The 19,297-nt window shown below is 32.9% G+C and overlaps 1 protein-coding gene across 1 annotated transcript; it reads right to left on the reverse strand.

Annotated features, from left to right (window-relative positions):
• Nucleotides 1-10,520: 10,520 nt before the first annotated feature.
• Nucleotides 10,521-14,441, reverse strand: LOC143056585 (serine/threonine-protein kinase mTOR-like). The gene is made up of 3 exons (XM_076229687.1): nucleotides 13,920-14,441; nucleotides 12,663-12,798; nucleotides 10,521-11,917 (listed from the first exon to the last, which is right to left on the reverse strand). The coding sequence occupies exons 1-3, from the start codon at nucleotides 14,049-14,051 to the stop codon at nucleotides 11,574-11,576; spliced, it is 612 nt and encodes a 203-aa protein (XP_076085802.1). The 5' UTR covers nucleotides 14,052-14,441; the 3' UTR covers nucleotides 10,521-11,573.
• Nucleotides 14,442-19,297: the final 4,856 nt, after the last annotated feature.

The raw sequence follows: 19,297 nt of genomic DNA on the forward strand, positions 1-19,297 counted from the left end.
GAGTGAAAGTTATATGTATGATTGAATTGTGTAAAGATATTTTAAAAATTAGTGGATGTATGGTTTTTATATTACAACATTTAAATGTACATGTACTTATTGAGGGGTGGTTGTGACATTTGTATTTAGACACAAAAGTCACACAAGGCGTTTATTTACCTAATATTTTGACTGATTCTTAGGAAATTAAAAATAATTATCCTTGGTCATACAAAAGCATGTAGTGGCCCATTATAGTGATCTGAGCTGTTAAAGGGCAATTGATACTTGATTTGATGTACAGTATTTATTTATCTATTTAGATACAGATTTATTCTTTTTTATGTTGCAAAAACTTGTAATTTTCATTAAAAATCTCAAAATAAATTATGCTGGTAGATTTGAATTTGTCTTCATGGTTTCCAAAATTTTAAAGGCTTATTTGTGAGTCAACTGTGCTTATAGGCACAAATTTTAATTATCATATGATGGAACAACTCTATTGAGATGATTATATAATTGATGATTTTAAGAAAAGTATTAGCATATGAAATGATAAATTGGAAGTGAGCCATCTTTAATTTAAAGAGCTAATTTTACTATCAATTTATTATAGCTATAGTTCTGCTTGAGAATTTTTGGATTGTGTCATAATTTAAAAAATATTGATAACTTGCATTATAAAAATGTCTAACACATTTTGGACTGAAATTTTTTCTTTGGTCTCATAACAGATAAATTTTGGAAAAAAATCCATTTGAACATAAGGCATAATTATATTGTACAGTATTACAAATAAAGACATTTTGAAAATAAAAACAATATTTTATTGAGACATGTGTATTTTTTTACTAAGGAAATTTTCATATTGCTTTTGAAAGGAAGAAGGTTATATTGATATTTTTTTCAGCTGATATTGAATAAAGAAATATATTGAGAGTATTTAAATAGCATTGGATAACAGGCTAAGACTTTTAAGCCTTCTCCACTTTTGTATATTCATATCAACAGACTGCTGACAGAATATTTTTTTGTATAAAATTTGGATTGAACAATAGTGTTGTATGAGATTCACTTATGACAATAAATTATTTCCATACTTTTTACATTGATTTGTATAAATTATTAAGCAGACATTTGCACGACAGCAACATGCACTGAATAGGTCTTGTCCATCACTTATTTAATAGTTGCTTTTATACCATTTTGTGTTGCTGTCTATTCATATTTTACCATGGAAAAAATACCAAATACCAGTGGAGAAAATAAAAATTCCGTCATCTTAAATATTTCTGTTGTAGAGGGACTTCATAAAAATAAGATGGTGTGGTTAAATTGACTATCAGACAACTCTCTACCAGCAACCAAATGGCATAGAAATGATAGCAACTGAAGGTTATCATGAGGCCTTCAACAATGAGCAAAACTCATTCCATACAGCAAGCTATAAAAGGTTTAAAATTTGTTTGATTATCAATTTTGATATTAATTTTTCCTACATAACTCGTAGGGGGGCTAGAATGAGACATTTTGTCCGGCCTTTTTTTTTCTCACTCTATTCGGTCCTATTTTTTGCAATTAGTTTACCCTGAATGTTTTTACATAAATTGTCATATAATACATGCCATATAATACAATTGTATTATATGTCTCTGATTCAAACTACAGATTTAAGTTTAGTAAACCAATACACAACTTTTATAAATCTATATATATTCATAATTTATTTTAATTCCTGAACACTCAACTACACTCATCATGATCCTTGACCAAGAACACTATTCACAATTGAACACACTTTAGGATTTATGGATCAGTCCAATATATCATCTTAAATATAACTGACATATATTCATCAATGATTTAATTTTCAGTAAATCAAAAGGTGGTCAATTCATGCGTCAGTGTTACTAAAGTGAAGAATGATAATTATTCAAATCAGACCAGTGTTCACAATTCCTTTTACCCATTTTTAAAATTGATTTTCACTTAGCTATAGTGGATTATACCATATTGATTTAGGCTATTATAAAATGGACTCAGGATTATTTCAGGAATAATCCATTTTAAGACAAATATACCTAGACTTGGTTATAGTGGGATAAACCATTCTATTCTGAAATGGACATACCTGCTGATACCATTTAAAAAATGGACCGGACTATATCAGGATGTCCATTTCATGACAAATTTACCTAGTTTTAAATGGGTTTTACACTAGTAATTTTGTGGCCCTTTATAGCTTGTTGTTCAGTGTGAGCCAATGCTCCGTGTTGAAGGCTGTATATTGACCTATTTTGGTTTACTTTTATATATTATTATTTGGATGGAGAGTTTTCTCATTGGCACTCACACCACATCTTCCTATATCTAGTCTGACATTATTGCCTGGGTTCCGGCTGACAACTGGACAGTTACCTAGAGATGTGAAGCATGAATAATTTGAAACAGGATCCCAGTCTTGAATATGTTGACTTATCCTTTCCCAATAAAATGATAGACTAATTTGTATTCTATTCTATTATAAACAATGCCAATCACTTTTCTTTACTAGATATGAATAAGCTGGCTTATGGTAGAAATTTTATAGGAAAAAAACTTGAAGTCACATTATCCATTGTGAGAAAAATTGTCCCAAATTAAAAAAAAAAATTACTTCTTATTCTTGGTTTATACTGAATAACTTAATATATTTACTTTAAAGAGGAGAGGCAAAACACAATGTATATGGCCATCTATGAAGTTGTCTTCAAGTGCAAGTTGATGATTCTGTCGAACTTAAAAATTAAAATTATTGTAACTTAATTGCAATTTAGAAGTCAAAATAATCAAGTTAAAGAATAAAGATGACTTCCATAATTTTAAAAGCCCCTCCCTTAAAAACCTTAACACAATGGTTCTTTAGAAGTCAGTGTTTATACCTGATTGGAATACACAACTTTTACGTTTTGTATGTATTTATAGTTCAGTTATATTCCTGAACACATAACTACACTCATCTTGATCAATGACCAAGAACATTATTCACTGGTGAACACACTTCAAGATATATAGATTAGTCCAATATCATCTTGCACATGAAAAATGAAACTTACTCATCAGTGATTTAATGTTCAGTAAATCAAAATAAATTTGAATCTTCATGTATCAGTGTTACTGAGTGAAGGATGATTATTATTCAAATCTTTATTCATCTTCGGAACAATATTCACAATCCCTATTCACCTATGTTTAAAATGGACTTGGCTATAGTGGAATAAACCATTCTGAATTGGACATACCTGCTGACACCATTTAAAAAATGGACCAGCCTATATCAGGAATAATCCATTTCATGACAAATTTACCTGTTTTAAATGGGCTAGTCTGTTTTAATGTCTGGGTTCCCAGTTGAATACTGGATGATGTGAAGCAAGGATAATTTGACAAATGATCCCTACCTTGGATATGATTAGTTTTTTTTCTTTTCCAATAAAATGATACTCTATGTATCAAATTCTATTATAAAGTGCTATTTACTTTCCTTTACTCAATAAGATTGATTAATTGATTGGTGTGTAATGCCACTTTCAATACTATTGTATTATGAAATGACCTGGTGGTCAGTTTTATATGGCTGTGGGAGCCTGAGTGCCCTGGGAGAAGTACCAACCTGAATTGGAAAATGTTCAGTCCAAGTCAATTAAGATTGGTGTCAAGTTCACTTGCAGGGTGTGGAATTACAACCCACAACCTCATTGTTGACAGGCTAATATGGTAGAAACAAACAATAATCAAAACCAAACAGTGCATGGAGGTTTAGTTTGATTAGTGATATAATCACATCAAAACTAAAATTATAAATTATTATTGCTATGCAAAGCACAAGTACAGTAGGTAGGAGTAAGAATACAGACTTGTTTGTGGGTTGAAATCCGAATAATTAATGTTTTGTGGTATATAGAGAAGCATTGTGATCTTTCATATCTTATAACTACCCATAGACAAGGTGATGCCCCCGCATTCCATTCTGAAGAATCTGTATTATAACAAAATCAATGTGATACTTTCTTTGATATATTATTGTATCTATAGGAGACACAAATGGTGCCCCCACAGATGCAAAGTTTTATTTTAAGATACATAAAGTTGGGCATGAAAGCACATAGGTTAATGGTTCACTGTAGCAATTACAACAAGCAGAACAGGTCATCGATAGTAATATGTGCATTTGTTTATAGAAGTATATACATGCATAACATTGGACCTGACCTTATTTTCTTTCCAAAGTCTTCAGTTTTTTATTCTGTATTTATTTTGTATCTCAGAAATATTGTTTTATAGGATGGATGCATGGTAGTTAAATTCAGTTGGCAAATAATCAGGACATGATAATGATAATTTGATTTGAATATGCACTCTGCTTTTTACAAGACTGACACACTTTGTATCAGTCTACAGGAAGCCTTTTGAAATGCCAACCTACCCAGAAACATTATTCTTACTGAAGGCTGGCCAATCTTTGTTCTTACTCCTAAATACCTTGTGCTAAGTGAAGATGCAGCCAGTACCAATTTTCAGTCCTTGAATTGGCACTTGAGGCCAGCACTACTAAAGGGTGGTTTTATATTTACTATGTATTTATTTTGCTGAGACTACTTAAAAGCTTAACCATAACAATAATATAAAGCTCAACATGGATTTGTCTGCTATGGTGTGTTCAGAAAAAAGGCACTATTTTTATGCCTCCTTATGCACCAGCAACTAAAAGTTGAGTGTGTATTGTTTTACCCCTGTTCGTCCCATTTTGGGTACATAGTTATTCTCATAACTCCTCCTACAGTTTGAATCCTATGATGTTTTCCATTTGAAGTCTGTTTGTACATTATATTGAAGGTTTGCATGTGGTCATGTTTTTGATTTTTATTAATTTTTGCTCTTTAAGGAGATAGTTGAACTTTTTTTCTTTTTTTGTACATAAATAAGGCCGTTTGTTTTCTCATTTGAATTGTTTTACATCGTCATTTCGGGGCCTTTTATAGCTGACTATGTGGTATGAGCTTTGTTCATTGTTGAAGGCCATACGGTGACCTATAGTTGTTAATTTCTGTGTCATGTTGGTCTCTTGTGGAGAGTTGTCTCATTGGCAATCATACCACATCTTCTTTTTTTATATTTGTCATTTTTTGGAGTATTTACTTGCATAAGAGGAATCATACATTTAAATAACTGCAAAACCATTTCAACTGACTGAATCAAATCAATTTTAAAAAACATTTAAATAATGAATCACATTCATATGTTTTTTAGAAATAAAACTAATTCTGAAATTACTTAAAAGTTTTAATTCATACTTTTATTCATAAACAAGTTTTATTTAACAATAATTCATCAATGCTATTAAATATATAAATATATGAATGTTAACAGGCAAATATAATATAATCATAATAATTATTACTTCAAAAGTGTGAGACACAAAAAATGAAAAAAATATTTCAAATGATAGAGCACTTAGTTTTGCTCCCTAACTACAGTAAAAGTAAAGATTATAGATTTTTTTTGTCTTACCACTTTTGAAGGCTCCTTTTATGTTTTGAGTAGAGATCAGAAGATAAAAATCCTTCATCACCAGCAAAAGTACAATATTATAATAATCATTATCAAATTATGATAAAAAAAACATTTGACTTTCTAAATTTCTATTTACATTGTAAACTTTTATTTGTATACCACTAAAACTTGAAACGTCATCCTATATCATACAATTACATTAAAACGATTCAATCTTCTGTTTATTGGCAAAGCAAAATGTGTTCATATTTCAGTCCTATAAACAATAACAAGCTTTAATAGTATGAAGGACAAATATGTTTGTTTTGATCTGGTGATGTTTCAATTGACAAATAGTGGTTTTCATTTCTTCTCTAGTACAGATATGCTAATAAAAAGTAAGGGTTAGCATTCTTCAAATACTTTAGATAGGTCATAAGAAACTGAAATACAGATTTTTTTTTTTTAAATTTAACCTAAACAAGCATGTCAAGATGAAACACACAAATTCACACTCAAAAACTATGATAAAAGCTTTCATACCAAATAAACAAAATCCTGAAGTTCTATACAATAACTACATAACATGATCAATAACATAAATACAGCACTTTATGCAATTATGAATCACAGAATAATTATACTCATGTTACATTAAAAGACATGATCAAATTTAATTAGATATAAGAAGATGTGGTATAAGTGCCAATGATACAACTCTCCATCCAAGTCACAATTTATAAAAAAACAAAAACATTTTCTAATCTATATAAAAAACAAGAAATGATAGAATAGAAGATTTCATCTTCTAAAATCTTTGATCTTGACATTATGGTGTTCTTTTGAGTTGAACATAGTAAAAAATGTACAAAAGCAGAGTGTTCTTTTTTAAAGATCTTAAAATTTTAAGATTTTGTACCAGTATTCAGTCTAGTTAGAATTTGCTATTCTATGAAATCATTGCACTATGATTGACAGTAGAAATATTGGGGAACTTCACTAAGAATTCAAACATTATACATCAAAATTATGCCATATAATCAAATAACAGTAAGAATGAACTGGTTGTTTTGTCAATTCAACAATGCATATAACCAGGAAAATAAATTTGTTATTGCAACAGCCAAAATTCTTATTTTCAGTCATCAAAATCGTATGAGAAAACTTTTGATAAAAATCTTATATTCTTATAAAAGGATAGCTTTACCCATATGATAATATTTAATTTACTAGAACACACCTGTGATATCGCGGGTCCGTGACTGAATTAAAGTATATAACTATGCGTAAGCCTTATTTTAGTATTGGTATTGTCATCTGATAAAGTCCTGCCGATTATAAGATACACAGTTGTCTCTGCTTTCAAATCGTTATGGTTGAACCCGTCGACCTGGAACTCTTCAATTATTGGTAATATTCAGGTCCTGGAATTTAGTATTTTTTAATCAACAGCATTGTCCAAGAAAGTTGAATTCTTTGATTCGCTGTTTTACGTCATGCCCACTAACAAATTGAAAACTGTACCTATACATTGTACGCCTTATTTTAAGTTAAAATTTTTAGTATTCATATTGTTATCTTAGAAAGTCTTAATAATTAAAAAACTACAATAGGGAACAATTTGACAATGATTGAATTTAGTTGTGTCGACCCTGTGATTATGACCCGTGTATATAGTAAAATCAAATACACCGTTTGGTGGTGCGCCTGTCAGATGCGGAACGTACAGATAAGGTAATAGGTAACAGGTGAATATACTATTGGTATCGGTATTGGATTCGACCCGGAACTTGTTAATTATTGGCAATATTAATTATGTAGAAAACAAAAGGGTCTGGAGTGGTGTAATTTTTAATCTACACCATTGTCCTATATTATCTATATATAAAGATGAATTCTTTGATTTGTCGTTTTTACCCGATGCCGGCTGATAAATTAGTCTCGATAACCCAGACGCGTATTTAAATATAGCGTCTGGGGTGATTAACCGGACTGGTCAGATATTTATAGGGGGCGTAACAAATAATTAAATATAGAACATATCTATAAATAGCACTTCCGTTATCCCCATTATATTTAAAAACAATTAATCCAAGCGGTAAACAGTGTAACGTTACATCAAGGAATTGTATATTTAAATATACAATTCCTTGGTTACATGTATAAAAATAATGTGATTATTTAAACTGACATTTTGTAGTTGACCCTATTTTGCCCAACTTGTAGATGGGCAATTTTAAAAGAACGATCAAAAACTGAATTTTGTGACACATGTAAAAAAAAACAATTTAAGAATTAAGACGGGATTTATTTTCGTGGGAAAAATTTGGTTGATTATATAGAGAAACAATGTAGTATGACTGTAGATTGTCCTCCTTATAACAAGGTCTGGATAAGCCACTGTTTGTGTATGGGGGATATCACGCTCAGGGATCCGTATAGGTGGACCGTTGTACATAAAGCCAAACAATATACCCTAATTTTCTGGTGAGTTATAGTTTCTCCGACAGGTATCCCGAACGGCCTATAATCTAGGACCTCATCTTTATATTTGTTGTTTTTTCAGTCCTGAACATATAATACCATTATTTACTACAAGACGATAACCAACGGCAACCCAAAATCAATCTATTTGTATATTATAACACACCACGTTTAATATTCTCTTATCTTCATACTATACAATGCCATTTTTCTATATTTTTGTATTATAGCATACACTCTCTATTCTATGAAATATTTTCCACTTGACGTTATAAGCAACCAACAGTCGGTATATTGATCTATATTGTATCCATATTAGTCTGTATTCTTTATTTTTTCCCTTTTTTCTTAGTTTTGTCTCGTTATTCTTATTTCTGTAAATCCTTGTTATTATTTATGCTTTCCTTTTTATAACATCTTTCAGATATCTGACACACTTACCTTACTCGAAAAGCACACATCAAGTTACGTTTATGGAAAGAAAAAACAACTCGTACAAATACTAAGATTTCAATGTAGAAAAAACTCCATAACAACTTATTACTGGCAGATCAGTGAAATCATACAATGAGCCAACTCAATTTGTATTTACAAAATTAACTGATCTTAAAATTGCAAACGACAGAGTAGTCTGAATGATTCAAAATAATCTATATCGCCTAATCCTTTTGGGAAGAAAACATTTATGGGCCAATCTTCACATAATACCACTTTGCCAGTCTCCGTGTCCATGAAGAAATACAAAAGTTAACCAGTCATTCATGAAACCCAATTCAATACTCTTTGTATACATGTTTGAATCAATCACATGGAAAAGATGGAATGGGATTTAATCCATACTGCATGATAACTTGTAAATAACTGAAAAGTGTATTCTCCTACTACAAACTATTATACTGAGTTCACACGTAATACGAATTTGATTCCAATATCAATCATGTATTAAAGGGCAGCTTCACAAAAATTCTCCTGTACATGTGAACCTTTATGTAAAATAAGGAGATCGGTATGATTGCTGATGAGGCAACAACCTAGCAGAGTTCAAATGACATGGATGTTCGCAAATATAATCACTGCTCAGCCTTTAGTATTAAGAAAACTCCATACCATATAAATAACTGAGAAGGGCCAGACATGTAAATGAGATACAATTCAAACGTGAAAACTGTTAAATTTCTTATTTGATTTTTAATTTGTTTAATTCTCCGACATATCTGACAACAATGTGATTCTTGATTTTTGTTTTATTTACTTAATGAATGTCTGTGTACCTTTTTTGGCTTTATGGTTGCTGTCAGAATAATGTTTATACTATGATTATAATGATTGCTGGCAGCTTCAGTAATTAAAAACAAATCTTTGAATCTTTTTTTTTTATAAAATTGGAGCTGTTTATGATACAATGAAAATGTAAGTATTATAGATTTTTTTTTTAATTCTTCACATTTTACACATAATATCTGTGTCCAGAAATCTTCATTGGTTTGTCTACAAAAGAAAGTAAATAATAAAATCATATTAATTTTTGGTCACCAGCATAGCATATATGAAAAACAAAATGTTTGGAAAAAACATTATATATAAATATACATTTTAAAATGTCTTGGTGCAAGCTGAATCCTGCTACGACATGCGAGATTATCCTGCTGTGTTAATGACACAACCCATTGGTGGCATTGGGTTGTTTCCTGTTCTTTTGTCGGGTTGATGTCTCTTTGACACATTCCCTGTTTGTATTTTCTATCAAAATCATGTATGAATTTTTATCATTATTGAAGGCCAGACAGTTGCCTTTACGTGCTCACATCCATCTCATTTGAACTTGGGTTGGATAACTCTCTCATTGGTATTCATACATTCAACATTGCGCATCATTCCTCCCCCCTTTTTTTTTTACATGTATCAAAATGCGAACTCCATTATACACTGCAGACAGATACAACAAACTTTATATCCTGGATGAAGTTCATATTTCATAGCACTTTTCAATAAAGTATTTGTAAAGTTAAAGATACTACAAATCAATCGCGTACTACTGTTCGAGTGGTCCCAGTCAATACAAAAATTGCAATGTATTGTATATGATTAAATACTTGCTTGCGTAGCACGCACATGCACGAAAGAATATAACTTCTCGATGTTTCAGGTTGTTTTAAAATTTATGTAACAGTTTGTGTTGTTATATCATGACATCTTACCAAAGTTTGATGTGCTGTTATTTTCCTTTGCGTGATGGAAGCCATGCTGTCTGGTGTTTTCCACGACTTGTATGTCGTCACAAAAAAATATAAATAGCTTTAAACAACAATCGGTACACTCGGGCTTTTCAATAGTATTATCGTAATATAATTTCTTCCGAAGTCAATAACCAACTTCTTGGTTATTCGTCTTGGACATTATCTTTAAATACAAGCTAAAAAATCCGATACTATTCCGAATGTCATAAATTACCATTTTTATATCACTTGTCATCCAGACGCTCTACTTTGAAAAATAAAGCGGCTGGATGATCGAGACTACTGATAAATTGGACCTCGTTATTTTAGCATTATACATGTAGATATCATAAACTATAAATATAAAATCTAAATACAGTACTAGAAGATTTAAAATACAAATTTTGAAAATATTCATCAGTCCAAATAATAGAAATTTTATCTACAATTCTGGTGATTACTTTTTTGTAATGGAACATAAAACAATATCCAAAAGATTTATTGATTGGTGTTGAATGCCAATTCAAAAACTATTGGGCTATGAGGTAGCCTTCAATTTCTATTGGTGGAGAAAGCCAGAGTTCCCAGAGAGAAACACATCCTTCTGCAAGAAAATCGACAATCCTGCTCAATTCAGATTGGAGTCGAACACACCTGTCATGTGCAGGAATATAAATTCAAATCTGTTGACAGGATAGTTATACAGTATTCAGACTACTCCCACCACTTGGCCAACATAGCTCTCCCCTTTTCAAAAGAGCACAATTTTGCATTATTTTACACAAATACATGTGACAAGATATATATTAACAATGATTCCTGTCAATTTTTTTAAGCGTTTTTATCACATTTATTTACACTTAACACTATAAATTATAAATCATCCAGTGGCAAATATTACTGGCATGTTAAGGACATAAACAACTTTACACCATTTAAAAGATTTGCATCACTACAATATTATCATACAGTTTCGGCTACTTCATACAGCAACTGAAACACATCATATTGTCTAATTCTAAATATAGTAACAAAGCACAATTATGTACATTGTGTTTATTTTATGCCAAACCTCTAAATTTCATAAGGGGCTCATTTAGGACCAGAAATGATTTTAAATGTTGTGTCACTATTTTAATGGCTATTAATGTAGCCATTTTTAGCAGCAGTATAATATCAATATAAGATTAATGCTAAAAAAAAACTTTAATATTTATTATATGAATGAAACTGTTTAAAGGCTTAGTGAACTCAGTTTCAAAAAATGTTGATCTTTTTCTGACATCACCTAATATTGTGTATTTAAAAGCTTTAGACAATATATATATCATGACTTTATTGTGACAATATTTAAAAAAAAAATCACCAGAATGGACACCATCCTATGTAACACTGACATAAATTTTCATGAGACGTAGCTTGTTTTATTAAAAGTTCCACTTGAGTGGACACATCAATTGATTCTTCGGTGGGAAAGTCCTTTCCTGTCAGTTTATCCCTAACTCTTTGTACAATCTGCACAGCCTTCTTGTTTAAAACTTCTGATGTGGAGCTGTCTCCACCTGGCGCATTTCCTGTTGCAACTGGTACCGACTTCTTTGCTGTTCCTGCTTGTCCAATGTCTACAGTTTCAAGAATATCTGCCTGTTCCTGACTTCCACTGTAGGAACCAGACCTATTGGCCTTTGGTTTTGTTTTAGTTGTTGCTGAAATTTGAAAAAGAAACAATATGGGAAGGACTTGACTAGCTTGTGTTTTCATTATCGTAGATTTCCAACAGATTGAAAAAATATTAAAACTTATTCATGGTTTTACAATTCAATTTTCTCTTTCTATGAATAACTGTACAATGATAATAAACTAAGAATATTGGTACCTTTTAAAACATTTAAACCTGCTGCATTTATTTGCACCTGTCTTAAGTCAGGAACCTGATGTTCAGTAGTTGTCGTTTGTTGATGTCGGGTTCATAAGTGGTTTTTTTTTTGTTTTTTATATAGATTAGACCTTTGGTTTTCACGTTTGAATGGTATTACACTAGTCATTTTGGGGCCTTATTTTATAGCTTACTGTTTGGTGTGAGCCAAAGCTCTGTGTTGAAGACCGTTATTTGACCTATAATGGTTTACTTATTCATATTGTGACTTGGATGGAGTTGTCTCATCTTATATCTAAATCTTGTTAAACCGTTGATTCATCATTTTTTATTGGCTGCCAATTTTTATAGGTTGAGCATAAATTTTATACTGTGGATTCATTACAAATTTTCTTTGCTTCATGTGTAAAGGTAAACCCCAAATTTTGCGATGACACAATATACAAATTTTATTTAGACTTATCAAGACCAAAAAAAACCTCAAATTTCCACATAGAAAAAATTATCCTCAATCACAATAAAAAGTAAACCATAGTAGTACAAAAGTATATAAAATCTAAACATCAATCACTTACTGTCCATAAGTCTCCAGTTCAATAAAGGATCATAAACAAAAGCTTCTAAAACAGCCATCAGACTGTCTTTGTGTTCTCTGAGCACCGCCATCACACTCTCACATGTTATACGGTAATTGCCATTAATTCCAGTCACCTACAAAAGTATCAAGAGAAACAACTACAATATCTTTAAAGCTGTCCAAAATTTCAAGGAGTTATTTTTTTCTTAGAATCAGCTTGATCAAAAACAACTTTTAAGTGATGTTTTGATTGAAATCTACATGAATATCATTTTACTATTTAACTTAAATGTAAGCCTTACATAAAAAACGTTAAAAAAATAACTTAAATACGCTCAATTTATTAATTACTGACTGAACATGTACCGTTAAACAAATTACTAAGGAGACCTTTTGAAAACATATGTAAGACAATTTTTAATATTTTTCTTTCTAGCCAAAATCTAGGTTTCAATTGATATCTTAAAGTGTGTCTTTCTAAGTTGAAAAGTTACACTACTGTTTCAGGTAAGGGTAAAGGTTTGTCACCTATTAAAACATTTAAAACACCTGCATTTGTTTGCATTTTTCCTAAGGGACGACATCAAAAGATCAATGTAAGATAAAAAACTTAATTCAAATAGTTTGGGGGGGGGGGGGGGGGGGGGGTTGAACTGCTGCAAGATTTGGTTATCCGACATTGATTTTTACATATATCCATATGGGTCAATCAATTTTTCCCAAACTAAGTTAATAGGGGGGTAGGGGGTCAGTGAAAAAACTAATTGAATTAAGTTTTTTATCCTTCATTGAACTTTTGATGTCGTCCCTAAGTCAGGAGCTTGTTGTTCAGTGGTTGTCACATGTTGATGTGGTTCTTAAGTGTTTCTTGTTTTTATATAGATTAGACCATTGGTTCTCCTGTTTGAATGGTTTGACACTATTCATTTTCGTGGCTTTATAGCTTGTTATTGGGTGTTAACTAAGTCTCCATGTTGAAGGGTGTACTTTGACCTATAATTTTTAAATTTACAAATTGTGACTTGGATGGAGAGTTGTCTCATTGGCACTCATACAACATTATCTTATATCTATTAAGATAAATAGGTATATCAGTAAGTATTTAACTATGATGTGAAAAAATCATCAGGGTGTTATTGGCCAAAATGTATCAAATTCTATCTAACCACATTATTTTCAACGAAACAACAGCATCTTAAAGTATGTTTTAACAGAATGCTCATACAAAAAAATAGTGAACTTTTAAAAAATTTACCTCCATGGCACTTATTAACATTCTAGTAAGTCTGAATGGGATCTTTTCTGGAAACTTCTCTCTCACCATGGCTACCTCAAAACAATCTCCAAAATCAATATGAATGATTTTACCACTCATTCTGTCCAACATCAGGTTAGATGGATGTCTGTAAAAAAAGATGGAAATGTATCCATTGAGAACATGATCATATATAAAAATTGTAAAAAAGTAAACAGAAATGTTTTGGGTAGAAACCTACAATACTAAGTGGCCAAAATATCACCATAAAGGCATCAATTCAGTGGTTTGTGTTTGTTTATGTGTTACATATTTGTTTTTCGTTCATTTTTTGTACATCAATTAGGTCGTTAGTTTTCTCGTTTGAATTGTTTTACATTGTCTTTTTGGGGCCATTTATAGCTAACTATACGGTATGGGCTTTGCTCATTGTTGAAGGCTGTACAGTGACCAATGGTTGTTAATTTCTGTGTCATTTGGTCTCTTGTGGAGAGTTGTCTCATGGGCAGTCATACCACATCTTCTTTTTATATCATTATGTTTTATAATAAGATAACAAAAAGTCCATAAATTATTGCTGTAATATCTTTGGTCAGATTGCTTGATAGCTGAACCATGAAGTCATTATTAGTTTATGTAAACAACCCTCCTGTAAGAGAGACAAGTCCGACAGATAACCAATCTATCTGTCTGTAGGACTACTTCGAAAGGAGGGATATATACCTAACCTAACAATGACTTCACAGTTCAGCTGACAAGCAAGCTAACCAAAGATTCTGCATTTACCCACTCACTCAATGCATTCTGCAGTAAGTTCTGTATCATCATCCTTCAAATTAAGACAAACCAAAATATCTAATAATATAGAAATTTCCATAACATCTGACTAGGTTATAATGCAAAATTGACGCATTTCAACAAATCTCCTCTGAGGAATTAATTTTCATAAATCTTTGCAAATTGTTTATCTGTTTGAATGCTGGAAACATTCTCCTTGGTACTGAGTAGGTTTTAATGTTCCATAAAGCTTTTTTTCTAATTCAAAAACAAGAACAGGTAGCTGCATCCATTTTTATGACATTTTTGTGTCCGTTTGGTTTCCATGGCTTGTCATGATAATTTCATATACAAAGTAGTAGCTTTCATAAAAAGCTGCAGTAGTAGCTTTCATTAAAAAGCTGCAGCGGTAGCTTTCATTAAAAAGCTGCAATATTTTTTGTCTTAGGTCATACATTACAGCTGTGATTTGAGATTTATCTGCCGTAAGATATTATTCATTGTCGATCTTATTTCTTGGTTTGCTATATATTGCTATTTGAGATATCATAGTGTGATTTGAGAATTGTATTACCACCAATCAGTGAAATGGCAAGAATTTAGGCCAAAGAAACTGAATCACTTGGGGATATAGTGGTGAACCCCAAAGCTGAAGACACTTTAACAGAGGACAACTCGGAAATGACTATTCAACAATTGTACCAAGAATTTTCAGCAGATAGAAAATCTAATGCTCAAAGAACAGCTTAGATTGACCGCAATATAAAACAGAGCAAAGCGTGAATTGATATAATACTTTTTGGTCTCATAGCGATGTAAGCTGAACAAAAAGAGGCAATGAATGTTAATAATGAACAGATGGGAGCAATATATCAGCAACTTCAACAGTCTGAACACAGGCTAGACCACAAGGCTAGTGGTGAGCGCTTGGTGGAATTGACGGTCAGACCATGAGAAATTCAATGCTGTGGTAAGACGGATGGACGACCTGACAGCAACTGAGGAGGGAGGCACAGTTCAATTTTAAAGTGCATTTAAAAACAGGGTACTCTTCAAAAAAAGATATCTGTTGTAAATGAATTAGTGGAGAAGAGAAATAAAGATTTAAAAATTCCTGCAATGGATACATCATCTAAGCCAAAATTTGACCTTAGCCATTACAACGCAAGTACACCAATAGTACATATATAGGTTTTGTTCCCCTTTCTATTACCTTTCCTAGGATATATAGGATATACCTGTAATTAGGGGATTCAAGGGTTCAAAATTCGATCATAACGTCCTAGGGGAAGCATTTTTTCTTCAAATCAGCCATTTTTGACATTCGGGCGCTCCTTACTCCCTTAAACCGCATCTGTGCACTATATTCACTGTATAGGTTTTGTTTCCCCTTCTATTACCTTTCTCAGGATATATAGGATATACCTGTAATTAGGGGATTCAAGGGTTCAAAATTCGATCATAACGTCCTAGGGGAAGCATTTTTTCTTCAAATCAGCCGTTTTTGACATTCGGGCGCTCCTTACTCCCTTAAACCGCATCTGTGCACTATATTCACTTTATAGGTTTTGTTCCCCCTTCTATTACCTTTCTCAGGATATATACGATATACCTGTAATTAGGGGATTCAAGGGTTCAAAATTCGATCATAACGTCCTAGGGGAAGCATTTTTTCTTCAAATCAGCCGTTTTTGACATTCGGGCGCTCCTTTCTCCCTTAAACCGCATCTGTGCACTATATTCACTATATAGGTTTTGTTCCCCCTTTTATTACCTTTCTCAGGATATATAGGATATACCTGTAATTAGGGGATTCAAGGGTTCAAAATTCGATCATAACGTCCTAGGGGAAGCATTTTTTCTTCAAATCAGCCGTTTTTGACATCCGGGCGCTCCTTACTCCCTTAAACCGCATCTGTGCACTATATTCACTGTATAGGTTTTGTTCCCCCTTCTATTACCTTTCTCAGGATATATAGGATATACCTGTAATTAGGGGATTCAAGGGTTCAAAATTCGATCATAACGTCCTAGGGGAAGCATTTTTTCTTCAAATCAGCCGTTTTTGACATTCGGGCGCTCCTTACTCCCTTAAACCGCATCTGTGCACTATATTCACTATATAGGTTTTGTTCCCCCTTCTTTACCTTTCTCAGGATATATAGGATATACCTGTAATTAGGGGATTCAAGGGTTCAAAATTCGATCATAACGTCCTAGGAGAAGCATTTTTTCTTCATATCAGCCGTTTTTGACATTCGGGCGCTCCTTACTCCCTTAAACCGCATCTGTGCACTATATTCACTATATAGGTTTTATTCCCCCTTCTATTACCTTTCTCAGGATATATAGGATATACCTGTAATTAGGGGATTCAAGGGTTCAAAATTCGATCATAACGTCCTAGGGGAAGCATTTTTTCTTCAAATCAGCCGTTTTTGACATTCGGGCGCTCCTTACTCCCTTAAACCGCATCTGTGCACTATATTCACTATATAGGTTTTGTTCCCCCTTCCATTACCTTTCTCAGGATATATAGGATATACCTGTAATTAGGGGATTCAAGGGTTCAAAATTCGATCATAACGTCCTAGGGGAAGCATTTTTTCTTCAAATCAGCCGTTTTTGACATTCGGGCGCTCCTTACTCCCTTAAACCGCATCTGTGCACTATATTCACTGTATAGGTTTTGATCCCCCTTCTATTACCTTTCTCAGGATATATAGGATATACCTGTAATTAGGGGATTCAAGGGTTCAAAATTCGATCATAACGTCCTAGGGGAAGCATTTTTTCTTCAAATCAGCCGTTTTTGACATTCGGGCGCTCCTTACTCCCTTAAACCGCATCTGTGCACTATATTCACTATATATGTTTTGTTCCCCCTTCTTTTACCTTTCTCCGGATATATAGGATATACCTGTAATTAGGGGATTCAAGGGTTCAAAATTCGATCATAACGTCCTAGGGGAAGCATTTTTTCTTCAAATCAGCCGTTTTTGACATTCGGGCGCTCCTTACTCCCTTAAACCGCATCTGTGCACTATATTCACTATATAGGTTTTGTTCCCCCTTCTATTACCTTTCTCAGGATATATAGGATATACCTGTAATTAGGGGATTCAAGGGTTCAAAATTCGATCATAACGTCCTAGGGGAAGCATTTTTTCTTCAAATCAGCCGTTTTTGACATTCGGGCGCTCCTTACTCCCTTAAACCGCATCTGTGCACTATATTCACTATATAGGTTTTGTTCCCCCTTCTTTACCTTTCTCAGGATATATAGGATATACCTGTAATTAGGGGATTCAAGGGTTCAAAATTCGATCATAACGTCCTAGGGGAAGCATGTTTTCTTCAAATCAGCCGTTTTTGACATTCGGGCGCTCCTTACTCCCTTAAACCGCATCTGTGCACTATATTCACTATATAGGTTTTGTTCCCCCTTCTATTACCTTTTTCAGGATATATAGGATATACCTGTAATTAGGGGATTCAAGGGTTCAAAATTCGATCATAACGTCCTAGGGAAAGCATTTTTTCTTCAAATCAGCCGTTTTTGACATTCGGGCGCTCCTTACTCCCTTAAACCGCATCTGTGCACTATATTCACTGTATAGGTTTTGTTTCCCTTTCTATTACCTTTCTCAGGATATATAAGATATACCTGTAATTAGGGGATTCAAGGGTTCAAAATTCGATCATAACGTCCTAGGGGAAGCATGTTTTCTTCAAATCAGCCGTTTTTGACCTTCGGGCGCTCCTTACTCCCTTAAACCGCATCTGTGCACTATATTCACTATATAGGTTTTGTTCCCCCTTTTATTACCTTTCTCAGGATATATAGGATATACCTGTAATTAGGGGATTCAAGGGTTCAAAATTCGATCATAACGTCCTAGGGGAAGCATTTTTTCTTCAAATCAGCCGTTTTTGACATTCGGGCGCTCCTTACTCCCTTAAACCGCATCTGTGCACTATATTCACTATATAGGTTTTGTTCCCCCTTCTATTACCTTTCTCAGGATATATAGGATATACCTGTAATTAGGGAATTCAAGGATTCAAAATTCGATCATAACGTCCTAGGGGAAGCATTTTTTCTTCAAATCAGCCGTTTTTGACATTCGGGCGCTCCTTACTCCCTTAAACCGCATCTGTGCACTATATTCACTATATAGGTTTTGTTCCCCCTTCTATTACCTTTCTCAGGATATATAGGATATACCTGTAATTAGGGAATTCAAGGGTTCAAAATTCGATCATAACGTCCTAGGGGAAGCATTTTTTCTTCAAATCAGCCGTTTTTGACATTCGGGCGCTCCTTACTCCCTTAAACCGCATCTGTGCACTATATTCACTATATAGGTTTTGTTACCCATTCTATTAACTTTCTCAGGATATATACGATATACCTGTAATTAGGGGATTCAAGGGTTCAAAATTCGATCATAACGTCCTAGGGGAAGCATGTTTTCTTCAAATCAGCCGTTTTTGACATTCGGGCGCTCCTTACTCCCCTAAACCGCATCTGTGCACTATATTCACTGTATAGGTTTTGTTCCCCCTTCTATTACCTTTCTCAGGATATATAGGATTCA

The sequence above is a fragment of the Mytilus galloprovincialis genome, chromosome 13, assembly GCF_965363235.1.
Source record: "Mytilus galloprovincialis chromosome 13, xbMytGall1.hap1.1, whole genome shotgun sequence".
NCBI classification, from domain to species: Eukaryota; Metazoa; Mollusca; class Bivalvia; order Mytilida; family Mytilidae; genus Mytilus; species Mytilus galloprovincialis.